We start from the raw sequence: 27,967 nt of genomic DNA on the forward strand, positions 1-27,967 counted from the left end.
AACAGAACTCAGAGTAAAAAGAAGGTCAAACTTAGCCACAACACCATGACATGAATTGAAAATGAGAACTCAGAGTGAATACAGAACAAAGGTATTGGCCCCTGTGGTTTCATTTTTTCTTTAATATTTTTTAAAAAATTACTTATTTTATGTATGTGAGTACACTGTTACTGCTTTCAGACACACCAGAAGAGGGCATTGGATCCCATTACAGATGGTTGTGAGCCATCATGTGATTGCTGGGAATTGAACTCAGAACCTCTGGCAGAGCAGTGCTCTTAACCATTGAGCCATCTCTCTAGCCCCCAAGTTATTGTTTTTATCATAGTAAAATGGACGCTAACAAAATTAGCCACTTTGTCACTTTTTCTTTAATAATAATAATTTTCTTTTATGTATACCTTTTAAATGCAGAAGACTTTATGTTTAAAAAATTATGTTATGTCCAGCTTCTTATAGACAAGTGGCGAATGGGGCACACTGCATTCCTACTGGAAACAGCTGGAGTTAAGCCCGAACTGCCCTCTGTAAATTATTCACTTTTGGTTTGAGCCAGATTCTGCACTAGTTTTTATTCCTTTGTTGTGGTTTTCAGCTTGGCTGGCTCTTGCAGGCATTCAGGTTCTCTGCCTTCTGAGAGGGCAGCTGGGAAATCAGCTGGGTACCATGACAGTGATTCAGAGCAGCCTAGTCACAATCAGTCAGCAGTGGTGTAGAAGAGATAGACTGTGGCTGTTCACTTGTGGCCATAGCTCACTCTCAAGATGATTCTTCAAGCCTGGATGACTTGACTCGGAGTCCATGGCTCTATGTACGAGTGGTGCCTAGGGTTGTAGCCTCCCTAGTTTTCCTGTGGGCACAAGATGTTAATATTAATGTTGCATTTATGTTTCTCTGCAGGCTTTGAAGCTGTGTGAGCTAGCTTCTCCCGTATAGATTCCAACCGCACTGTTAGCCAGTGCTCACTGCCTCATAGAATAAATGCCTGGAGGTCCCTCTGCCTCAGTTTTGCTAGGGCAAGGGAGACAGGCAGCCTTTCCTCTGCTTCTTTCTCTTTCAGAGTGTGCTGGCTAGTTTCTGTCAACTTGACACAAGCTAGAGTCCTCTGAGAGGAGGGAACCTCAATTGAGGAAATGCCTACATTCAGCCTGTAGGGCATTTTCTTTTTTCTTTTTTTCTTTTCTTTACTATATTCTTTTTACATTCCAAATGCTTTCCCCTTTCCCGATTCCCTCCTCCCCATATGTCCCATAAGCCCTCTTCTTTCCACCCATTCCACAACCACCCCCTCCCATTTCTCTATCCTAGTAATCCCCCTACAATGCTGGATCAAGCCTTTCCAGGACCAGGTCCCTTTCCTTCTTCTTGAGAATCACTTGATATACTAATTGGGTGTATTTTCTTAATGAATTATTGATGTGTGAGACCTGGATTTTATAAGAAAGCAAGCTGACCATGTACAAGCAAAGCCAGTAAGAAGTGTTCCTCCATGGTCTTCTCTACATCAGCTCCTGTCTCCGGGTTCCTGCCCTGTCTGTGTTGCTGTCCTGACTCTTTTTCAATGATGAACAGTGATGTGGAAGTGTGAGCCAAATAAACAATTTCTTCCCCAAGTTGCTTATAGTCATGGTGCTTCATCACAGCAGTGGTAACTCTAATTAAGACACAGAAAAATCTATTTGAGAAATGTTTTCAGGCTTATGCTTTCTTCCCAGAAGCAGCCTCAAACACTGTTGCTGCTACATCTGAGGAACCAAGCTCTTAGGCTCGCCATTGTGGTAACAGGTGTTTCTTCACAGGTTTAGCTCTGTGTTATCCCACCCAAGGCTTCCCTTTGTGCTCTGGACTCTAAAAATGTATAGCATTTCTAAAATTGATTGCAGACAGGATCAAGGCTTTTGGACTTTCAGCAATCATTCTCAAATCTTTAATTTTTTTTGAGATTGTAATATAATTACATCATTCTCCCCTCCAAACTCTTCACTATAGCCTACCTTTCAAATTTGTGGCCCCATTTTTCAATGTTGTCATGGTTGTGTGTGTGTGTGTGTGTGTGTGTGTAAATACAGCTTTTCAGTTTATATACTGTTACTTGTATATATGTTTTCTGGGATGAACTTGTAGGAAACATTTGCACTAGGAATATAAGCATCTTCAGGGATCCCACTGAAAAGACAGCAGTGGAGCCAGGGCTGTCACTCCGTGACAGAGCACGTGCCTTGCACGTGTGAGGCTCCTGGTTTAATTGCCAGCACTGCAAAAATGGGTGAGCGGGGAAGATGAGCAAGCAGTTACTGTGTAGGTAGGAAGCTGTGGGAATGTTTAGAATGTGTGTACTCTGTGACCAAATGTGTATACATCTTTACATAGATGGTCCAAGATGCGAGTGTTTTCTTTTTAATTCTAAAAATCACCAATACAAGAACAGGATCTAGAGATACTGTTGAGCTCTGAGAAGCAGAAAATATTAAGTCTGTCACTCTGTGGAGTATGTGCAGGGTGAAGAGGAAATGGTGCTGTATTTCTCATTGATCTGAAGTCAAGGGTAATTTATATTACTTATCTATACAAATGTCTTCCCATTGTAAATAATAAGCATGTTTCATATTTTAGTTATTCACAAATTTTCAGAGGTTAAATGGAAGATCTTCTTGCTTATAAAGGCAGGCACACTTACCTGTTAGTAACTACCTAGGGTGAAATAACACACCTTTGCAGAAAATAATTGCTGTACTTTATTACTCATCAGAAACTAAAGCCTTGGAGTATAACGCAGCATTACAACTAAAGCTAACTTGCAACCATTATTTTGTTGCTAGGATGTAGCCTTAAAAAAACAAGGGACTGGCTGGGCATGGTGACACATGTATTTAATCCCAGCACTTGGGAGGCAGAGGCAGGCTATCCCAGCTTGGTCTACAAAATGAGTTTCAGGACAACCAGGGCTCTGCTATACAGAGAAACCCTGCCTCAAAAAACAAAAAACAAAAAACCAACCAACCAACAACAACAACAAAGAAAAAAACAAAGAGCAAAAAGCAACAATGAACACAAGCAAACATCCCAAGGGACTGGACTGTTATCTAAGGCTATCTTCAACTTCAACACTTTACAAATCCAAGAGGGTAGATTGGCTGTAGTTTTCAAATTGTTGTCCTCAGAAGTCGCGTGGTTTAAATAAGTTCAGTACAAGGAAGGTCTGAGGTAAGAAGAAGGCCACCATTTGGTTCTTCCCACCTAGAAAAGGCCTGTGTTGTGCTAATTGTGTTTGCCTATGAAACACTCAGGGGAGAAAGACTGCTTCTGTGGGTATTAAAATGACTCCTGTCTGTGTACTTGCAAATGCTTAGTTTAGGGAGGGAATAATTCTAGCTTTTCATAAATCAACAAATATGAGTGAGTTCTCCATGTTTCCTTTTTTCATGGAGTTGGTTCATAGGAAAACAACTAATATATGTTGTGGGAAATATCAAAAAAGTTGACCCACCATCTCTCCTGCCACACCAGGCCACGGTCCTGCTCTGGTATCGCCACTGGTGTTTTATAACACCATATCTCAACAGGGTCCTGCTCCATGTGCGCCCTGTTCCCCAGCAGTCTTGCCGGCCTGGCCATCTCTCTGGCAGGGGACCTGAGGCATCTATCTCACTTGTCTGTGCATCCCACGGCGTGCCAACTCTCACCTCAATTACTTGGTAGAAACATGACTCTTATTTAGCTAGCTAATAAGATGTATGTGTATTATAATCACAATTTACAAGATGTTAATACAACAACTTAGCCAATTGAAAATGATGAATCTCTATCCCAATATTTCTAACCTTTTGATAACATCATATCTGAAGCCATTTCCGTTATTCCTCCCTCTCTCCTGCCACCCTCTGTCTCCTCTCACATTCCTCTCTCTTCTCCTCCCTCCTCTCCCCACAACTCCTAACTCTGCCCCCTTTTCCCCTGCCCAATCACAGACCTTATCTGCACTGATGTTGCCGGGAAAATTCCTGTGGCATTTCACCCTTTTTGCTAAATTAAAATCAGTTGGACCTGCATTCTCAAGGTAAGAGAACTACGGCCACAGCTGATCTGGGCAGCTCCACTGTTGGTGACCAGGTGAACAGTGGACAGTATTGTGCTGACTGAAGTGCCCCAGTGTCTGCTACTTTGTATAGTGAAAGTGCTTTCAGCTGTCCACATTTTTATTTAATTTTAATTCATTTTAATTTTGAGTTGTTTTTGTAAGAAAGTCACACTATTAGACTGACCTTGAGTTTAGGTCTTTCTTCCTTAGTCTCAAGAGCTGGAACTCCAGGTACATCTTACCATGTCTGCTTCTGTTATGACCAGTTTTGAGATGCTTATAATTAAAAAAAAAATCCCCTTTCATTGAAAACAGGTTTTATTTTCTCACATAATTTATCCTGACAACAGTTTCCTCTCCCAATTGTTTTCCATGTCCCCTCTTGTCTTCATTCCTCTCTGATTAGAAAATAAAAAAGCAGATCAGCAGCGTGGTATGGTAGGACACACCTTTAGTCCCAGCAGAGACAGGCAAATCCCTGAGATTCAGGCCAGCCTGGTCTACAGAGCAAGTTCCAGGACAGGGAGGGCTAAACAGCAAAACTCTGCCTGGAAAAACAAACCCAAAAAAACCCCCAACCAACCAACCAACCAAACAAACAAACAGCAAACAAACAAACTATAATACAAACAGTCTTCTAAGGAATCAATAAAATATAATTAGATAAAATGAAAAAAAAACCACTCGATAATTGGAAAAAACCAAAAACAAAACCAACAAATAGAAGGAAAGAGTGCAAGAGAAAGCGTTTGTTCTCCCACTCTGGAATCCCATAGTGACACTAACCTAGGAGCCATAATATATCCATAAATGACCTGGTGCAGACCCCTGAAGTCCCTGTGTGTACTGCCTTGGTCTCTGTGAGTTCATATGAGCTTTCATTGTGTTGGTTTTAGATGATCTTGTTTTCTTGGTATACTCTATCTTCTCAGGCTCTTAAACTCTTTCCATCTCCTCTTCCACAGGGTTTTGAGCCCTGTGAAGGGAGGGATTTGATGGAAACATCCTCTTTAGAGCTGAGTACACACTTCCTTCACAATGTCTGACTATTGTTCTCCATATTTGATTCCATTTGCTACAGGGGGAAGCTTCTGTGATGATGGTGCTGATCATGAGTAGAGCAGAATTAGCAGAATGTCATTAGGAGTCATCTTATTGCTAATTTTATCATCATCATCATCATCATTACTATTTTAGAACTATAGTATTGATTTTAGCCTAGGTTCCTTGACTATCTAGTCTGTTTCTTGGCTGCGTAAGCATTGTGGGATGTAGGTTCTATCTCCTGGAGTAAGCCTCAAGTCAAATTAAATATAGGTTATCTCACAAGATTTGTGCCGCCATTGCCCTAGCATAACTTTCAGGTAGGACACCATTGTAGATCACGGGGTTTGTGGCTTGCTCGGTGCACGCTTCTCTTTTGGTAGTGTGCAGAGTAACTTCCTGTACCAAAGACACTAGCATGCAGAAGTAAAGGCTCTATGTAGGCACCAGATCAATTTCTCCATGTTCAATGAGTTGTGAAGGTATTGTGTTCAGCAACTGGTCCTTTCTGTCAGTTTCTGGAGAACAGCCTAGAGTCTTGGCAATGGCCTGTGTTGTTTGGGCATTCCCATGAAACCCCTTTGGACAACAAGTCAATTATATATAACCCAATCTCACTATTGGAAGCTTCATTTGGTGACAAGAGGTGGCTAGCAGTGGGTCTGTCACTCCTACTATTTGGCAATTTCATTTAGGCCACCTTCATTTATGAAGATATTTAGGAAAGTTCTATTGTAAATATGGAAAATATTCTTCATATTTCCCCTCAAATAGCCCTTAATATTAACTGTCTTTCCTTGAATTCTCTCAACCCCCTCTTTCCTCTCCTTCCCCACTTGATTCTTCCATTCCAGTTTCCCCATCCATTCATAGCTGTTGGTTCTATTTCCCTTTCTTAATGAGATCTATCTGTTTCTCCCATTACCTTAGTCTATACTTAACCTAATTTATGGATTGCATCCTCATTTAACAGCTAATATCCATCTAGAAGCACATACATAATGGATTTCTTGGTCTGAGATAATTCACTCAAGATGATTTTTTTCTAACCATCCAATTACCTCCAAATCTTATGATTTCATTAAACAAAATGAAACAACAAAAATATGGCTGAGTAATAATACTATGTTGTACAAATGGACTACATTTTTATTTATTCGTTCTTCTGTGAGGGACACCTAGGTTGTTCCCCATTTCTGGATATTATGAATAGAGCAGCACTGAAGATGGTTGAGTAAGTAGTATCTCTGTGGTAGGATGAAGTGTGCTTTGGGTATATGTCTATGAGTTGTTTAGCTGGATCTTGAGGAAGATTGAGTTCCATTTTCTTAAGGTGTCACCACACTGATTTTGACAATCTAACAGTTCTTTTCTTCCACCAGGAATGGATGAATGTTCCCCTTACTCCACATCTTTGCCAGCATGAGCTGTCATTTATTTTACTGATCTCAGACATTTTGATGAGTGTAAGATGAAATCATAAAGTGCATTTCCGTAATAACTAAGGATGTTGAACAATTCTTTAACTGTTTCTCAGCCTTTTGAGTTTTCTTTTATGAGGATTCTGTTTGGATCTATACCCCATTTAAACTGAGTCATTTGTTTTCTTAAAAGTTTTTTGAGTTCTTATATATTTGGATATTAGCCCTTGGTCAGATGTGTAACTGCTTTGTCAGAAACTTGGCTCCTGTGCTAATGTGTTTAAGGCTATTCTCATACTCTCTGCTCTTTCAGGTTCAGTATATTGGATTCTATGTTTAGGTGTTTGATGCACTTGGAGTTGAATTTTGTCTGGATCTATTTGGGTTCTTCTACATGCTAGTGTCCAGTTTGACAAGCACCATTTGTTGATGATGCTGTCTTTTTTTTCAGAATGCATTTCTAGCTTCCTTATAAAAAAATAAAGTGTCCATAGTTGTGCAGACTTATATATGGATCTTCAATTTGATTATGTTGATCAATGTGTCTGTTTTGTACCAATCTTATGCTGTTTTTATTACTATATTTCTGTAGTACAGTTTGAGAGCGAGGATGGTCATATCTCTAGAAGTTCTTTTATTATTATTTTGGATTGTTTAGCTATGCTAGTTTTGTGTGTGTATGCATTTGTTTCCATATGAAGATGAAAATTGTTTTTTTAAGACCTGTGAAAAATTGAGTTGAAATTGTGATGATAATTACATTGAATCTATAGATAGCTTTTGGTAGGGTGGCCATTTTTACTATATCAACCTTACTGATCCATGAGCACTGGGTATATTTCTGTCTTCAGATATCTTCTTCTATGTCATAAAGTTTTCATCATACAAGATTTTTACTTGCTTGGCTAGAGTTACCCACAAGACATTTTATATTATCTGAGGCTAATAGAAAAGGTGTTGCTTCCCTGAATTCTTTCTCAGTCTGTTTGTCATTTGTATATAGAAGCATTATTGATTTTTCTGAGTTTATTTTATATCCAGCTACTTTGTTAAAAGTGTTTATCAGCTCTGTGGAATATTGAGGGTCACTCATGTATATTATCATAGCATCTGCAAATATACTTTGACTTCTTCTTTCCCAATTACTTTCCCATTGACCTCCAACAGTTCTCTTATTATTCTAGCTAAGATGTCAAGTACTATATTGAACAGGTATGGGGAGAGCCTTTTTCCTTATTTTAGTGGAGTTGGTTTGAGTGTCTCTCTATTAAGCTGATGTTGGCTATGGGCTTGGTGTAGCTTCCTTTATAATATTGAGGCCATCCCTTGTATCCTTTATCTTCCAGGCCTCTTATCATGAAGGCCTGGTCTATTGAAAGCCTTTTCTGTGTCAGATGTGATGATCACATTGATTTTATCTTTCAATTAATTTATATGGTGGACTACATTTATCATTTTATGTTTGTTGAACCACCTCTACATCTCTGGGATGAAGCCTACCTGATCATGGTGAATAATAATCTTTTTGTTGTGTTCTTGGATTTGGTTTGCAAGTATCTTATTGAGTACATAAGGGAAGTTGGCCTGTAATCCTCTTTCTTTGTTGGTGTTTTTATGTAGTTTGGGTATCAGAGTAAGTGGTCATATAAAATAAATTAAGCAATATGGTTTCTGTTTCTATTTTGTAGAATAACTTAAGTATTAGCATCAACTCTTCTTTGAGTCTGGTTGAGCTTTTCTAAGAAGTACTGAAGCACCCACACTTTGGTCTTCCTTCTTCTTGAGCTTCATTTGGTCTGTGAATTGTATCTTGGGTATTCCAAGCTTCTGGGCTAATACCCACTTAACAGTGAGTACATACCATGTGTGTTCTTTTGTGACTGGGTTACCTCACTCAGGACGATCTTTTTTAGTTCCATCAATTTGCCTAAAGATTTCATGAATTCATTGTTTTTCATAGCCGAGTAGAACTCCATTGGGTAATGCACCACATATTCTGTATCCATTCCTCTGTTCAAGGACATCTGGTTCTTTCTAGCTTCTGACTATTATACATAAGGCTGCCATGAACATAGTGGAACATGTGTCCTTGTTGTATGTTGGAGCATCTTTTGAATATATGCCCAGGAGTGGTATAGCTGGGTCCTCTAGCAATACTATGTCCAATTTTCTGAGGAGCTGGCAGACTGATTTCGAGAGTGGTTGTACCAGCTTGCAATCTCACCAACAATGGAGGAGTGTTTGTCTGTCTCCTCATCTTCGCCAGCATCTGCTGTCACGTGAGATTTTGATCTTAGCCATTCTGACTGATGAATACCATAGATGGAGAAACCAAGATATTCCATGACAAAACAAAATTTACACAATATCTCTCCACAAATCCAGCCCTACAAAGTATAATGAGAACCCCAACACAAAGAGGGAAACTACACTCTAGAAAAAGCAAGAAAGTAATATTCTTTCAACAAACAAATCTTCCTTTGTATGGCAAAGTAAGATAGCCACACAAACATAATTCTACCACTAATAATAAGAGGAAACAGCAATCACTACTTTTTCTTAATATCTCTTAACATCAATGGACTCAATTCCCCAATAAAAAGACATAGACTAACCGACTAGATACGTAACTAGGACCCAGCATTTTGCTACATACAGCAAGTGCACCTCAGTGACCAAGAAAGATACTACCTCAGAGTAAAAGGTTAGAAAAAAAAAGTCCCAAGCAAATAGTCCCAAGGAACAAGCTAGAGTCACCATTCTAATATCTAACAAAATCAACTTTCATCCAAAAGTCAAAAAAAGATAAGGAAGGACACTTCATAATGATTCTTCATTTTTTCCCTTGTTTGTCAAACAAGTTTTTCTTTGGATGACCTGTCTATTGGTATGAGTAGGGTCTTATAATCTCCCATTATCAGAGTGTGGAACAGTATATGATTTTAGCTAGAATAGTGTTATTAAGGTGTAAGGGTTAATATATGTTATTAGCTGTAGTAGTGTTTCTTCTTTGTTTTTGTTTTAAGAAACTTGGGTGCCCTTGTGTTTGATGCATAAATTGTATGAATTACTATGTTGTCTTGGTGGGTTTTTCCTTTGCAGTGTCCTTCCCTGTCTCTTTAGGTTAGTTTTGTTTCACAGCTTTTTTTGTCTTGTTTTGAAGAAAATGACCCATTGTCTTAGAAATACCTAGTCTCATCCTCTTACATGGACTATGTTTACTCTTGATGTTAAACTTCATTTATTGAATGTAGCAGAAGGATGATTCTGTAATATCATCTTTTCTGCTAGTCTGTGTCTTTTTATTGGAGAAGAGACCACTGATGTTAAGAGATATGAATGAGCATTGCCTCTTGATTCCTATTATTTGATTGCTATAGTGTCTTTTTATATTTGCTTATCTGGGATTATTCATTTCTTGTATTTTCTTAGCTTGGTGAACCTCTTAAGATTCATATAAGACCCTGATAAAAGCTTTTATTTTGTCTTCTAGAATTTTCACTCATATTGCTTATTGTGAATAATTTGTCTTTCTCCAGTTGGCTTTAGTTCCTCTTTTTTCATTCCTTTTAAAATCAAAGAAGAAAACATTTTATTGAGAGAAATTAGTTCCAGACTAATACCCAAAAGCTCCTATTAAATATTAGAGTTCACTTGTGCCAATTTCCAGCCTCATTGATGCTGCATCAGAATGTATCTTTCCACATCAATACCTCACATGAACCTTATATACTCTGGTTAAGCAAGAAAAATGTACAAGTAACTTCCTGTCTTAGGATTTAGTCTATTGATAGATAATTCATCTGTGAGTACTTAACTTTTTTTTCTATATTTATACAAATCTATTTACTATATTTTTTGGTGTATCCCTTGCTGTCCTGGAACTCACTCTGTACACCAGGCTGGCCTTGAACTCTAAAATCTGCCTGCCTCTGCCTCCTAAATGCTCAGATTAAAGGTGTACACTACCACTGCCCAGCTTTTTTTTTTTTTAAACTTTATTTATTTAATGTATGATTGTTCTGCTGCATTTATATCCCCCTGCTTGAAGAGAGCATCAGATCCTCCTAAAGATGGTTTCAAGCCACCATGTGGTTGCAGGGAATTGAACGCAGGATCTCTGGAAGAGCAGCCTGTGCTCTTAACCACTGAGCCATCTCACCAGCCCATTACTTAACTTCTTAAAAAGTACTATTGGTGTTTTACTACAACAAATTGCTATGGTTAATTTTACTAACTTTTAAAAAATATTTTGAAACTCTCTTTTAGAGGCTGTAGAAATGAGTAATACCAACAAAATAATCTGTTCCTCTTTCCCCTTGGAACTTACAAGTTTTATAATTTTATTTAATTTTTATTTTTTTAAATTTTTTTTGCTAAGATGAGCTGTGAAATGTACGATCAGTAGACTTGGCTCTATCAGGAACCTTTGTCTGTTTCAAGAGTCACCTTCTTCATTTCCACTGCACCTTTGACCATAGTGATTTACAGGTGTTTTGATCCCTGCTTTGGATAGGAAGGATTTTCAGGTGACCCTGGGGCTGCTGCTCTTGTTTCCTTGGGAAAGTGGTGCAGCTGATTATTGCTTTTGTACCCGTTTTAAAGTTTCAAGCAACTGGGCTGGTTAAATCTGCCAAAAAATTTGCATGAGTGGACAATGGAAAGATATGAGTCATGGAAAATGACTCTAAATATGCTAATGTTCAAGGGTATTTTCCCAATGTTGTTGGTTATAAACCTTACTCAATAATTGCCACGTTTGCTTTCAGTTTATTAAAAAAGTTTATTACTTTATTCATGTTTCTAAAAAGGACTATGAATTTCAAATAAATAGGGTTTTTTAATGTAGCACCATAAATAATAAATGCTAGGGATAATAAAGTCCTAATGTTTTCTTCCAGATAAATAAAAGTTCGCTTACTGTCATGTAGTTAATATGGTGGATGGAACGAGAGACTGTACATGCTAAGCATGGTCTATTGCCGAATTATACCCACAACCATAACAATTGCAATTCATAGATCCATTTTTATTTCTTCAAGTACAGAATAGAGTTTATTCAGGACATGGGGAGGGGAGTTAAGAAGGTAGTAGACACAGAGAAAGGCAGAGAGAGAGAGAGAGAGAGAGAGAGAGAGAGAGAGAGAGAGAGAGGAGAGAGAAGAGAAGAGAGAGAGAAGAGAGAAGAAAGAGAAGAAAGAGAGAGCAGAGAAGTAGAGGTGGCTGGCCATGAGCATGTGGAGAGAAAGGAGGGAGGGGAATGGAGTGAGATGGGGGGAGAGAGGTGAAAGGACAAAGGAAGAGAAGGAAGGCAAGAGAGGAAGAGAAATCAATCCATAGTTCTTATAACCTTATCTTTCAGTGTATGATGCATGATAAAACCCACTGACTCAGTTTCTTAGAATTTAAGAGCTCCCTACCTTCCAAAAAGTTCTGATAAAACTCAAATAACTAGACTTACATTCTTTAGCAGTTTGGCTGTAAGTAACAGCTCGTTTTCACAACCTGTTTAGACTAAAAATATAATGTTAATTTGAAAGGTGATAAAACAAGATGCATTAGTTATCACTTAAGATTATCTAGAAATGACTTTGAATATATTTGATCTAATACATTAACAGTAGAACCTACTAATCATGAATACCAATAATCAGAAAAAATGAGCTTTTGATGCCTTTGGAAAACATCATACTGACCTTGGATAAGGCATATATTGTAGATATAATCGAGTTTATAATAAAAACAACTAGGCCTTTTTGAGGCTGTCTTTATGGCAGTGATGAAGCAATACAAAGTGGCATAGTATTTTGGTGTGTTTAAAGGAATTTGTTAGTGGGTGAAACAATGGTTATACTTTATTAAGGTATACATCCTGAAAATGCATGCTTGGAGAGCATGATTAGAATATCATAACAAGCTGAGAGGAGAGTAAAAAATGGAAATAATTGCATAGTCCCGATATAACACATTTAAGATTTTCTTTTTTAGGTATAAAAATTAGAAAATTTTGAATGAGAAGAATCATTGCTTTCAAATAGTTGTATGGATTGTGTTTGTCATATATATACATAAACTTACAAGGATACTTCTATAACGTATTCATATAGGGACTGTGATATTTACTTGAATATTTATGACTTATATAAACTGATTTTCATAGTTTTTCAAACACCGTCATTGTATTTCATGACAAACACTTGGTCATAGGGTTTAATACAGTTTAATGGGGAAGCCATGGAAGGACTCTGTGAAATAGTATTCCAAGTCAATTCATCAGAGACCAGCCCACGTAGAAGCATAATGTACTCTGTGGATGACCTTATCTAAGCTTTGGTTCTAGTACAGAGAACAGTCTGCCATTCTGAGTTTGTAGCAATCAGATTTGCCAGGCAGTCCTGATTGCTGCAGAATGGACTGGACTACCATGATTTTGAAAATATCATTTTAAATTGCTAGCCCACTCATGAATCAAGATACAGAACACATAGTTCTAACAGATAATGGAGATTTCTGTTGGAACAATTTAGACCCAAACAGTCCCGGATATCACTAGAAGCACTTTCAAAAAGAAAATCCTAATTCTTACAACTGTTTAAATAGGTATTGTAGCAAAGTATTTTTGCCAGTCTTTAAAAGCAGAATGCTTCTTATTCACAGGAAGCATCCTGAGAGTTCCTTTTTTTTTTTTAACAGCATTCAGAATTCATTTAAAAAATACTTAATTAGAAAATTACATGCCAGAAGTAGAATAAGCACTTTGTTTTCCAAGTCACATCCATGATCTTGGAAAGAGTTTAGTGTTAATGTATTAATCTAAGATTATAGATTTGTGTCACACATGGCAGAAATACAACCTTTGTTAGAGAAATTCTGCAAACCAATGCCTAGATTGCCTTTTCTTCCTATTCAGTTCTATGAGCCTCATGTTCCTCAAGCTCTTCAGTTTACTTACTACCCAAAGTCTCAACTGCATCCCCACAGCTTTTAAGCCTCCACTGTTCTTATCCTTTTACTGTTATTATAAACATTTTCTAGGCCTATACTTGTTGTGAGAAATATTAAAAAATAATGGCAAGTTCCTGCTTGACCCTGTTGCTCTTTGCCTTGGTGGTCTTGGCAGCCAGTTCTTATCTCGTGGAGACTCTGACTCAGAGTTCCAAAATCTCTCCACCCAGCTTGCTAAATTCCTACTGGAGAATTGCTACCAGGCCAACCCCATGCTTCAAAACCCCCCACAACCTTTGTGGCACACATTAGGCAAACCCACACTTTAATGCTGTAACTTTCTCTCTTGAACCCAGACAATCCAACACATGTAGGAAAACACAATACAAACTTAGTTCAGAAACAATGGTAACTCAGTCTCTGGGCACAACAACTAAAATCCTAATCTTGTAAGTCTTATTAAATCTAAATCTTAATGGATCCACTATTGAAACCAGGAGACACTGGTAATTACATCTTGTTCTCACACTATCCCTGTCCAAAAGAGTGTCACTCTTTCCTGCTTCCTCTTTTCCTCTGTCCTACCTGGAAGTCCCGCCTATTCACCCAGTGATTGTCTCCTTTATTCATTAGAGGATGGTTCACAAGAAGTCACCTGAGTATATTACTCATTTCTTGGTCACAGCTCTTCCCTGGAAAGCAGAATTAGCATCAAAATACAAGCAACCCCAAGGCTATCCAAATTATATACTCATTCTTCTTAGTATAGATTAAGATACAAAAAGAATTCTCCAGGTTTATTTGTTTGTTGTTTGCTTGTTTGTTTATTTCATATATTGAGTACACTGTTGATCACTTCAGACACACCAGAAGAGGGCATCAGATCCCATTACAGATGGTTGTGAACCACCATGTGGTTTCTGGGAAGTGAACTCAGGACCTCTGGAAGAGCAGTCAGTGCTTTTAACTGCTGAGCCATTTCTCCATCCTGGATTCTCCAGGTTTTATAAAGGGTTTTTAAACAATTAATATGCTGTAGAAATGATGGCTTAATAAGAGAATGAAACACTGATAGAACTAAAATAAGGATTAAACAGATGATCCTGAAGTTAAGAGCACTTGCTGCTCTCTGCAAGAAGGTCTAAGGTCAGTTCCCAGAACCCATGCTGAATGCCTCAAAACTGCCTGTGATTCCTGGTTCAGAAGATCTGATGTCTTCTCCTGGTGTGTCAGTCTGCACTGAATGCTTCATACAACACACACACACACACACACACACACACACACACACACACACACACACACAGAATTAAGCATCTTGACCAGAATTTTGCATGGATGTTCTTTGTAGTTATGGAAGTATTGATGGCTAAAGGTAGGTTTTAACTTTAAATTACTGTGATCTATAAAACAAACAAACAAACAAATAAATAAACAAAGTGTATAAGCCCCAATTATATATATATATCCAATATATAAGCCCCAGCTGCTCAAGGACAGATAGCTTCCTGGAATGCTGGGGGCTGCTGTTCATGTAAGGTAACAAGCCACATGTTCATTTCTTTTTCTTTTATTCGATATATTTTTATTTACATTTCAAATGATTTCCTCTTTTCTGGCTTCCCACTCCCTGAAAGTCCCATAAGCCCCCTTCCTTCCCCCTGCTCTCCCACCCACCCCTTCCCACTTCCCTGTTCTGGTTTTGCCCTATACTGATACACTGAGTCTTTCCATAACCAGGGGCCACTCCTCCATTTTCTTGTACATCATTTGATGTGTGGATTATGTTTTGGTATTCCAATTTTCTAGGCTAATATCCACTTATTATGCAGGTTTGTTTGCCCCAACTGCACAGGATGTGCTTGATCACATTTAGATGGGAGGTACATAAGCCAGAACACTAGGATGTATGCTTGCTCCTGATTGGATGAAGATTGAAAGTACATGGCCCTATGGATTTTGCTATTATAAGCCTCTGATTAATGTAATTCAGCACCATACTCTGGGAATTCCAGATACGGACCTGGCCAGTATCCATTGTTCTAGCCAGTATTTAATAAAACTTGCTTCAAAGTTGCCTCAAATTTGTGGTAGTGGTCTCCTTATGCTTGGCCAGAGGAATGGACAGCATCTGTTTCAGTGTTGCATGTTGCTGCTGGGAATTGTTTTCTTGCCATGGAAGGAAAAGCATAACCTTCCCTTTGGCAAAGTCTTTGCTGACAAGATCAGTTCAAGTAATGTCTTGGTTTGCTGTCTTCATCTTGAAACTTCAGATTTTAAGATCCGTTTGTGGCATTAAGGTCACATTCTCATCAAAAAACAAAAAACAAAAAACTAACTCCATGATAGCCCATGGAAGAATCTCTAGATGGATTAGCAATTGATCCAGAGGTCCATAACCTCATACTCCCTAACATCTAGGTTGCAGTGTTGCTTTCATGGTATTCAAGGGGCTCATTAAAACAAATGGTCAGATCATCATCAGCAAATAAACATAAAACCTTTTCACACAACTTAGCAAAAATATAGAGTGAAATGTTTATAAAATCATGACTATAGAATTTTTCACATTAAATGTCAATTCATAACCTGGTTTGAAGTGTGCTGTAGAGACAGAAAGAAATAATGTAGTACTTTTCCTTCCATTTTTATGTTTGTTGGCTTAGACTCCCTAAGTTAAACTAACAAAAACATTAACATGAGAAAAGCAATGTTTATTGCTATAATCAGTGAGCTTGCACAAAAGTAACTCAAGGAATGTCTTTAGCATGACTTAGAATCTTAACCACAGGACACATGTTTAGAGGACAGGAAAAAGGAAAAAGGAGTGACTTTATAGAGTGGCAAACTGAAAATAAAATACAATGAGGATCCAATGAAAGCTATGGTTCCTATAGTAAAATTCACAGATGACTGTTCTGAGTTGATAAAAGGGAGGGAAGACCTTTGGATATCCACCCTGCTTTTAGCCTAATAAGAAGACAGAGAACTTACATTTGTTGCTTCTCATTTGCTTCAGCTCACAATAGTCCTTTTGCTCTATTTCTGGAACATTTTAGAATACTTTTGTATAACATGGCATACACTTAGGTGAAAAATTTTGGGGCATTGATTCTGTTAGCTTTCAATTTCTCCTGCTGAGAGTAGTACAGTCTTAATAGTTACTTGGTGTTTTTCTACAGAGAAATGTTAGTCAACATTTGAAACCCAGGATAGGCTCTTAGCTTCAGAGGAAGAATGTATATTTTTCTGTCCCTGCTACTGTAATACAAAGGATTCTTTGTAATATAGAAATTGAATCTTAATTAGGTACAGAGTAGAGTTGGGAAGACTTAATTACAATTGGAAAGATTACTATACTTAAAATATTAAACAAAAAAATCTCCCTCTGTTTTATTACCTTACTTCATCTCAAATTGCCCTGAGGTGTTTGGTTGACCTTCATGGTAGCAATAAAACTTGAATTTTTCTTTTGACTTTTAAGACAGTCCCCAAAATCAGCAGTGTTTTAGAGATTCAATGTCTAATTTGCTTTCTATCACTGAGATTAAATACCGTGACCAAAGCAGCTCAGGGAGGAAATGTATTATTCCACCATTCCACTGCCAGGTCACAGTCCATCACTGGAGGAGGTTAGGGCAGGAACTCAATCTGGAGGCAGAAACTAAAACAGAGAATAGAGTGCTGCTTCCTCATTTGCTCCCCTTGGCTTACTCAGCCTGCTTTCTCATACAACCCAGGACCACCAGCTTAGGGTTGGCACTGCCCACAGTGGGCTAGGGCCTTCCACATCAACCATCAACCAAGAAAATGCTCCCATGGATTTGCCTATAGGCCAGTCTGAAGGAAGCACTGTCTCATTGGAGGTTCTCTCTTTCCACGTGACCATAACTTACGTCAGACTGGCCAAAAAATGAACCAGTTCACTCAGACAACAAAGACATCTATTTTAAACCTGAAGTATTTCTGTTATAATAAATTTAGTTTGTTAAGAATCTGATCTCTCTAAGGTTTGTAACACATTTCCATGATTTCTATTGTCAGAAGAGAAGAAAATTCCTTTTACATGCAGATGTTGCTAAAATTCCTTCCCTTGGGGCTACATAAGCAGTATCTTTCTTCTTCCTAAAGTCTCTGATGAGCAGAAACACAGTTCCACCAAAGTTCACTGTGGAGAACCCATGAGTTTCCTGGGTTTCCTTATAGAGCATAGATGAGAGTTTACTTAAAGTGATGCAGATTCCCCTCCCCCATAAAAACCACACCTAGAAAGCTTTACCCAGCGTGGACTAAGGCTTCCTTGTAGTTGCCTGGATGGAGTACCCTGCCCTTCCCATTTCCAACATATATCCTCTATCTGCTTCTCTAACATTCTGTTAGGCAGAATTGTTTTTTTCTGGTTGGGAGTGGTGGCTTTCCACAAACCTTCCTGTGCACTCTTTCTAGGGGGGAAGGTCAGTAGGCCTCAACAGTCCATAGGCCTGGCTGTGCTATGCCTTTACAGGGAGATCCAACAGAACTCCTGAAGATGAAAGCCTGCCCGGGAAGATTGTCCTGTGCAATGGTAGAACACTCAAATGTTGCTAATAAACATTTTAAGAAGCATGCTTCTTCCTGGGAATTGGAATTCCCTTTTAGGTTCTTAGTCTCATTTGAAAATGAACTAAGGAGGCTTGAGGAGTTTAGTTAGAGTTTCTGAGGAAAAAAATAGGTCAGGCAAGCTGTGAAGCTCTCTTGCCCTTGAGTTAGGACCAGAGAGGGAAGGTGTGTTCAGGGATAAAGATCAGCAAGCTAGTGCATAATTAAAAAGATGGGGGGGGAGGGATGGGGAACTTCAGAAAAAGAGTCAGAACACATATTAAAGCTTTTGATCAATATCCAAAAAGAGATAAAGAGAAAGAAAAACATGGGTAGTTCCAGGCCATGGCTTGGGTTCAGAAAGCATTGAATTCCAAACTCTTGAATCCTGGGACAGAGGCTGCACCAGTGACCCATGGTTATCAGTAGAAATAGAGACAGTTCACTAAAGGAGAGAACAAACTCCTGAGAAGAGGAGGAGGCTAGTAAACTGAGATAAAAAGCCCTCAAGCATAGGACTCTCACCCCTCCTGTTTGAATAAAATGGTTGTTTGGGTGTAGGCTCTCTGCTTTACCACAAGACCAACCTGCTCTGGTCACATTCCATTCTTTATGAGGTTCAGGTGCAAACGGTATCTCGTGCTTCTCTGCTATTCATTTTTTTAAAAGATTTATTATTTATTGTATGTAAGTACACTGCAGCTGTCTTCAAACACTCCAGAAGAGGGCATTAGATCTTGTTATGGAGGGCTGTGAGCCACCATTGGTTGCTGGGATTTGAACTCAGGACTTTTGGAAGAACAGTCAGTGCTCTTAACTGATGAGCCATCTCCCCAGCCCCTCTACTATTCTTTTATTATGCAAACTTTAATTTTGTTGTTGTTGTTGTTGTTGAGAGAGAGAGAGAGAGACAGAGACAGACAGAGACAGAGACAGAGACAGAGACAGAGAAACCTGGGGGGAAAGAAACAAAATGAAACAAAACAACAACAAAACCAGGCATGTTGTGGTGGCTTGAATGACAATGTCTCCCATATGCTCATAGAGTGGCACTGTTACGGGGTGTGGCCATGGAAGGAAGTGTGTTGCTGGGGTGGCCTTTGTGGTTTCAGATGCCCAAGCCAGGCCGAGTGTCACTCTTCTGGCTCCCTGCCCATTCAGCTGTAAATCTCTCAGCTACTTCTCCAGTACCATGTCTGCCTGCAGGCTGCCATGCTTCCTGCCATGAGAAAAATGGACTAAACCTCAGAACATGTAAGCCAGCCCCAATGAAATGTTTTCCTTTATAAGAGGTGCCTTGGTCATTGTGTCTCTTCATAACCATAGAAACCCTAAGGCACATGTGGGTAAAGGTGCCCACTGAAGCCAGGAGAGGTCAGAACTGGAGTTAAAGGCTAACACGGGAACTGGAGCCAGAACGTTAGCCCTGTGGACAGCAGAACGCTTCTTAACAATAGCATGCAATTTTTAGCTCCTTCATGTTCTAGGCTCCAGTTGCTACTCTTTTATTTATCACAAGGATAATCTGAATTATATGTATATATATATGTATGTATATATATATATATACATACATACTTACATATTATATATCTTATGTATGTATATATTTACATATTTAAATATGTTAAATGGTATTTATTTAAAAGTATACTAAAATAAGCCAACTATATAAGCTTAGAAGTTATATAAATGCATATGAATTATTTTTTCTTTTTATTTTGCAGATGCTATATCAGTTGGTCAATTGAATCGTCTCTTTTAAGAGGTGTGAGATAGTGAACCAGGGATATAAAAATAAATTTATTCACAAATGTAGTAAAGAAGACTCAATATGTAGAGCACTAATTACCTGAAGGGACATTAAAAACAAACAAACAAACAAACAAACAAACAAAAAAACCAATTATACATATAACAGCTTTTCAGCTCAACTCTCTGAAAGTTAAACTACCCATATGAAGACCTCTTTTTTTTGTTTGTTTGTTTGGTTGGTTGGTTTTCAAGACAGGGTTTCTCTGTGTAGCCCTGTCTCAAAGACCTGGAACTCACTCTGTAGACCAGGCTGGCTTCAGACTCAGAAATCTGCCTGCCTCTGTCTCCCAAGCGCTGGGATTAAAGGCGTGCACCACCACTGCCCCATATGAAGACCTCTTAAAGGTAGTCTTAGGCAAGGATATTTGACTCAATGCCAGTTCTTGCCTCTAACATTGCACTTATTTGGGACACTGAAAAAATATTCATAGCTTCATCTCATGCCTAGAAAATGTGACTTAAGTGATTTGAAGTTACAGCTGGGAACTCTTAAAGGTCAGACAGCAAAGATGCGGGCATCAAGAAACCATGGCTACACTACCATGCAGTGTTCTCACCAGTGTTAACCTACTCTTTTAGAAGCATTGAAATTCATTTCTGTGCCATGTGTTTTCTTACATGACCTAGTTCAATTTCCTAAAATGGGAGTGAAAGGCAGCCATGTTAGCAAAGTGCCGTTAATCACAGTTAACTATTTTATAGTGCATATGCTAGTTGTCATGAGCTAAGCTAAGCATCTTCTATTGCCTTTAAAAGATGTGAAAAGTACCCTCCCTCACTGCCATTGCCACTTTGTAGAGGAAGCAATTGAGCATCTCAGCTATCCTTGTTAATGTCATTAGAATCCCCTTTAAAAGAACACATATATTGGCTTAGTACTTCAAGTATAGGATAACTTGAATAATTATGCCAGCCTAATTATGAAGATATGTTATGGAGGAAGTCTATGGTCTTTATGGTGCATGAAAATAACTTCTTATTTCTGTAACTCTGTTTTTAATTTCTCAGCAATATTTTAGAAAAGTCTGAGTTTTGTAGATAATTTGGTTAATTAGTTTTTTTTGAAATTTCAGTACTTATTATCAAAAGACTTTCTGTTTTCAGATTCCTTCACTGTGAAGTATTCATGAACAAAAAAATTTGATTATACTTGCTAGCCTAAGCACCAATTCTGAAATGTCTCTCACTTGTTTGAGCAAGAAATTGCTTGCTTCCCTCAACCATCAACCAAAAAACAAGAGGAAAGAAAAGTCAAGTTAACCTAACCACATGGGGGCACCTTTTAGGAATGAGAATATGTCAAAGGCAGAATAGCATGTCCTGACTGGTCTGGGCACTCAGGGTTGTATCATATGCTGCAGGTAAATTATCTGTTTTGTAAGTTAGGCCAAAGTGTGCTCTTTCTGCTAACTGTGAAAGCATTTTTGAAAGCCCATGAAGCATTATTATTCTAATTACTATCACAAGGGGTTCATAAAAGAATGATGAAGCTAGGTATTATTGTCGTTAAATAGACCATACTCAATTATTCATCCCCAGATCTGGGGTTACAGTCCAGAGTGCAGTGCGCACTGTACCAGGGATCTGAGACCCAGAGACCAGATTACAGTCTTGGTAGATGGCATTTGCTGAAAGCAGTTCAAGGGGGGTAGCACGGATCTTTCAGTCAGACATTTGGATAGTTTGCAACCTGTAGAAGTTCAAGGTTTACGTGTGAAGATTAATTTTATTTTAACCATATAGTAAAGATTCTTTAAATATCCAGATAACGACATATAAATAAGAAAGTGAATTCACTGTAGCAAAAAAGATAAATATGTTTTCTTGATTTTTTTGTTTTATAATGACCAGTTTTTCTGCTTTCTGGTATTTATTCAGCCATCCTACCATGAAGGACACTGCATTTCCATATTCGTGCATTTTCCTTTTGTACCTTGTATCTATTTGCATAGTGCATGATGTTTTGGTTATGAATCTGTTATCAGGGAGCACATGATTGGCAGGTACGTGTTTTCTTCAGCCTGAAATTGTTCTGGTTCCTGACAAAGGTCAGCCATAAACACAATGTTAAGGGAAGTTGTTCCTCCACCATATCTCTGATCTGTACAGCCAAGTCCCCTCTTCTGGACCCACACATAACAATGATGTCTCTTTTTATCTATAAGCTTCAGATTTGAGGTCAAACAAAGAAGCTCTTCCTTGTAAACAGTAATTCTCTTCACACAGCTCACCCTATGACCTTTGGCTCTTGGGGGTTTCAAAAGCACCCCCAAGATTTTTGATAAATTAAGTTTATTTTACTTAAATAACTACTCTGGCCATTATGATATTATGATATTAGGAGCTGGGGAGTAGCTAGGTTTGCTGTTCTGTGATCCTTTTGTTCGTGTGTGTGTGTGTGTGTGTGTGTGTGTGTGTGTGAGAGAGAGAGAGAGAGAGAGAGAGAGAGAGAGAGAGAGAGAGAGAAGAAAAAAAATCAGGACATTAAGAGAAAGGGAAGCTCATGTTAGATTTTAGATTTTGTGTTGCCAAGTGGTCTGCACTTCCTCTTAAAACCAGACAGGATAGGGTGGTATCTGCATTAGTTACTCTTCTGTTGCTGTGATAAACCATCCTGACAGAAGCTACTGAAAGAAGAAAGGATTTATTTTGGCTTATGGTTCTAGATGGACAGAGCACATGATGCTGGGGAAGCCATGACAGCAGGCAGAAACAAGATAGCAGCGGGACAGAAAACTGGCTGATTACATCTTCATCTACACAGAAAACAGAGCAGGAAGTTGTGTGGAGCTATGAAACCACAAAGCCTGCCCTGAGTGTCATACTTCCTCCCATAAGATTACATCTTCAAAAGGTTCTATAACCTCACCAATCATCTCTACCAGCTTACGGGCAAGCATTAGATGCTTGAGCTTTGGGGGGACATTTCACATTCAGATAACCACAGATGGTAATTGAGAGACAAACCTAACACTACACTTGAGGACAAGAAAACTATTAGTAACTAATGAAAGAAGCAATAAAAACTCAAATATTCAAACAAAAGTGTATCTTTAATAACTAATAACATCTGTATTAGAGTCATACAAATATGATGCCATATTATTAAATGAATTTGGTGTTAATTTTTTAATCATTGTAATTTTGCTGTAATATTCACTTCCTTCTCTCTAAAGTTTTACTGGTTTAGTGTTCATCAATTCATAAAATTAACATAATTATCTGTTCACACAATTAAAAACCCTGGCCCCAATAGAGAGTAGAATAGCTATTTTCTTATACTTCTGGCTGTTTAGATTTAAAAAAAAAAGACCATTTCTAATGGTTCATTCATGTAGAAAGTGTTCTAAATTCAGAGGGGTGAACAGAATGTGATTCATAATAAAATTAACTATCTACAATCCTGGATGTGCTATTTATATTTAAGAAAGTAATCTATGATAGTTGGACTCTTGGTTTTGGTTTTGTATGATTGAGAAGTATCCAGCAAGCAAAAGTAAGTGAACAAACAGTAGCAGAGAGAAGGGTCAGGTAGGTAAGCCACACCCCCAGAAAAGACTGGAGTAGTGTGACTGAGAGAGCAAAGTTAGCATCATTAAATCAGGGCCTTACAGACACGAAGCAGAAATCAACTGGGGAAGCTGAAGACATCAGGTGGAGTTCCACATTGAACTCTCTCTCCATGGATGAGCTCTTGGCTTTCTTCTCCCACAGAAAACATTTTTTACAGTAGAGATATAAAAAACCTGTTTTTAAAAGTTTGCCTTCCAGTTGTTCTAAAAAGAATGCCATGTTTTTAATACCCTCCACTTTTGCTGGGTTTTGTATTCTTTCTCTTTTTGCTATCACACAACTAGGGGACAAGTATACCCAGGCCAAAATGTTTTGGAGGAGACAAGGAAGAACCACCCCCACCCCCCTTGCTTCCAAAATTCCCTTTCAACAGGCTTGAATAGCATGTGATAGTTTACCATTGGCAGTACAGTATGCTTATGAATTGATCATTTTATTATAGTTAAATAAGAAAATCTGATTTTATTACCAAGGATATTTTGTTCTCTATGTGTTTATTATAATAAACAATGGTATAGTTATATTATATATGAGTTATAAGATTTAGAAAATGATGCTGTATAATTGATTTATAGTCAGTTCTGCTATGATACAAGATATATGTCCCCCAAAAAGCTCACTTCAGTATATGAACTTGAACAATAAACACAAGTTTTATAGGGAGCCCATAGTCAGAACACAATTATTGAGAAACATTTCTAGTGACACATTTAAAAAAATTGAAAAAAAATAGCATTAGCATTCAACACAGGTTAAGAAATCCATACATTCTACAGTACATGTGGCAGAATGCTTTGAGAAGGACTTGGAGTTGCTCCTGGGAGTTTTTTTATAAAGGTTACTGCTTTTGAATTGTCAAGTGTGAGGGAGGTCACCTTGACAGTGAGTGGGTGTGGCTTTTCTGGTACTGTAAGTGAGGCAGTGAGACAAGCTATGTGCATTCTGGGTATTTCTGATGCTTTTTGGCATTGATGAGTAGACTTTTCTATACTCAATGTTTCTGATGAATAAAATTTCAAACAAGCAAAGCCAAGATACATGTTTTGCTCAAGTCAATCCATGGTACATATCAACGCATTAGAACAAATTTTAGTGTTTGGAAATAAGCATTGTAATAGAACTGACTTCAAAACTCCCAGCATTTTGTCCCTGTAACTACCTTGGAAAGGAGTGAAGGAATTGTTAAGATATTGTTGGCTGGTAAATCTTGACCTGCTAAAGGTCCTGCAGTAACTAGGACCTTGTGCCAGAACCTGACCAGGTAGGTAAGTGGGAGTCCTGAGGATGGACGTTTGCATCTGAAAAACATGACATATGAGATTAAAGCATAAGTATGGTCAAGACTGAGGAGTCAGACCACAAAGGCTGCTTAGAGCTAGCATAACCTCATCTGTACTTAGAGCCTCTGGTTCAACATTTTACCAAGCCTGTGCCCCTGTTCCATTCTTAACATCTGTATAACAAATGGTGCTTAAATATGATGCTTGCTTTGTTGCAAGGGTCTGAAAAGTGAGTCATGAGCTCTCAGTTTATAGTGTCTTACATGGTTTAGTTGAGTATTTTAAAATGTTGCAACTGCTTTAGATATCATTTTTCAATAATCTTTCTAACCCAGAGGTCATCCCAAATATCAGAGCTCTTGGCAAAGGTAGAGGAGTTAACTCTCTGACATTTCTAGAGCATTGCTAATTAAATCTCAGAGAATAATTATGAAGAGGACAATCTAATATCTGGAAACAAATATCCTTACTGTTTGTGAATGTGGAACTTACAATCACTATCTCCAATTTTGGAGTCAACTTTATTTATTTTATTGAGTATCTTCTATGGCCAAGATCAACAACACAGGTCAACCAATTGGCTTGCTCTTCATGAATGACTTTGGTTGTTGTTTGCTGGCTGTAGAGATTTCACCATGGTATGTTTGCATGCCAGACCATACATTGGACACTTGCCCTCAGGTGTGTAAGGAAGGATCATTCCTATCTCAGATAAGGTAGCTAATGATTGGTAGTTTTTGATCATAGTATGTTACAAGATTCTGTGCTTTAGTGAGGTTACTAAGGAACATCTATAAAAATCTTTCTCTAACCTTTATCTTAAAAGACTTACTCCACATGGGCGTGAGTTCTCATAGTCATGCCTGAAGGTTTTCATTTGCAAAACCACACTTTTAGAGGCCACTCAAGTGTCCATCAAACTGTACCTGCAGAATCGCAATCTACTTAAATTGTCCTTCTCTCTAGGTCACATGTTCTCTAGGCCCCCCAGAGGAGAGCAGCCAGAGCCACCTTGAATTTAGAGTTCTTTTCATGGAACAGAAAACAAAATGAATATGTTAGCCAGATAGGGCTGATCGAATTAGACAGGGTGGCAAAAGCAACAAGTTTGTTGGCTGTGTATCTACAGTGAGGGTGCTCGCAGTGTCCCAGTTACAGATAGACAACTAGTCATGTGCTCTTATTAATGTCTCCTGTCCTCACATGGTTGATAGAGGATAGCAAATTCTCACTGTGAGACAGCAGTCTCTTCAACTATCTAAGCGTTCTCCCTTCACAGCCTAATTGTCATTTGTGTCTTATTTTAGTTGATGTCCTCAGACACCATGGTACCCATAAAATGGCATTGTCAGCATGGGGTTTGTGCACATGTATTTTGTGACATTTGAACAAATGCAAAATTGACCAGTGATGTATTTCTCAGCTCATATTCCTTCAGAGTGTGTCCTTGTTAGGGTATAGTCTTGTTCAGTGACTCAGGACTGTAGATCCTGAAGTGACCACTCTATAGCTGTCACTCTGGGGATTATACTAACAGGGTGGGGTGAGAGGAGCCAGCATTTGGTACCTAACAACAATCAAAAGCATGTACCTAACATGTTCGTGTTCTACATTTTGATAAATTGGGGTACTTTTTAATGGACACTGATATGAGTACTGAAAATGTATTGCTATTTGGGAGTCATAATTAAAATTCAAAGTTTAAAAAATTAAAAGCACATTTAAATTTAAAGTTTAAATTAAATCCTTTTCTGAATTTGAGACCTAAACTTTTCCTTTCTCTCCCTTTCTTCAACTCCATCTGTTTTGGAGTGTGACTTTCGTGCTTTAAGCCAGAACTGCTCTCATGAAATTATATACCAGGTCAATTTGTCCTCAACTTTTTCTTGATTTCTTTTGTCTTTTTTTCTCATTATTTATTTTAAAGGAATCATTTTTTAAGAGAAAAAAAATAAAATTTCTGTTTCCAGAATCTGATATCACCATTAGGTTTAATTTAATATGTATTTGACATGAGGAGGAACATCCTCTGTTTTGACACTTGGCACAAAATCCCCTGCCTCCTGATGACTCCAGGTGATTAACAAGTGAGATTAAAAATGCCTTATTCTTCCTGGTCAGAATTAATAAAAAATTAAACATGCATGAAATGTTTCTGGGTTATAGATTTTTTTTTACAAAGATACCTAAAATCATGTTTGCATATTTAACATGAAGGTAGAAGTGTCACTGGGTAGGTATTCAAAGGTGGTATATGGGAGAGAGGGGTGCAAACCAGACTGTGGGAGGAATAGAGAAATATATTCTATATTCCACATAACATTTCCAAGAATAAAGAGTCTTTAGGTTATAAAATATAGCGTAGATTCAGTTGCAGAGAAACCAGAAGAAAGAAGATAGAAGACCCAACAAAATTAAATGTCTCCTACTTGTGTGTCAACATATGTCTACCTACCTCTTCTTTTCTTGTCATAGGGAAGCAAAGAAATTTGTGAGTGAGAATGAAGGAGCTCTTGGGAAAGGAAAGGGAAAGAAGTGGTTTGCATTTAAGATGATGATGGCCAAGGTAAGCATTTTCCTAACCCAGTCTGGTCAGTGTCACAGTGACCCCGAGAGAGAAAGACAGAACACTGTGTCTGTTCTGAGTGGGCAGACCCAGTCTTAACTGTTTTTTTTTTTTTGTTTTTTTGTTTTTTTTCATACAGCAAAGGCTTGTATAGTAAATGCATGGTCTATTGCTGTTGGTTTAAAATTATGTGTGTGTGTGTGTGTGTGTGTGTGTGTGTGTGTGGTGGGGGCGGATTTAGGACTATCCTTTAAGGCAGAGTGAAAATTTTAAATAGTTGCAAACACTGATTTTATACCATTTATAACTCTTATGTCATTTATAATATGCATGATTTAACCACTTCTAAGTGTGAAAGACTGCAGCTGGTCCCTTTTTATTTTCTGAAGGTTATAGGGTTAAGGCTTTTTTCTAAGTGTCTTGCTTAAGGGCCATACCCCCCCCCCCATCCCACCCCATACCCTTTTCATTTTTCTATCAGGAACATCAATTATAAACTGGAAAGAAGAGAAAATAATATAGTCATACAAATACAGATTTTAGAGAAATATAGGAAAGAAGCTTGTTTTATATGCACCTATTGTGGCCAAGCATAACACTGAATTTCTCTATAAGGTCACACTTCTCACAGTGAACGAGGTACATAGGTATTATTAGCCTCTCTGCA

General features: G+C 38.1%; 1 protein-coding gene across 1 annotated transcript in view; it reads left to right on the plus strand.

Annotated features, from left to right (window-relative positions):
* The window catches only part of Tmc1 (transmembrane channel like 1), a 193,316-nt gene that overhangs the window by 84,969 nt on the left and 80,380 nt on the right, over positions 1-27,967 (plus strand). Inside the window, exon 5 of the mRNA XM_052183581.1 lies at positions 27,210-27,300. Within this exon, the coding sequence (XP_052039541.1) occupies positions 27,210-27,300 (91 nt within the window). The remainder of the gene's footprint in view (positions 1-27,209; positions 27,301-27,967) is intronic.

Source organism: Apodemus sylvaticus, chromosome 1, assembly GCF_947179515.1.
Source record: "Apodemus sylvaticus chromosome 1, mApoSyl1.1, whole genome shotgun sequence".
NCBI lineage: Eukaryota > Metazoa > Chordata > Mammalia > Rodentia > Muridae > Apodemus > Apodemus sylvaticus.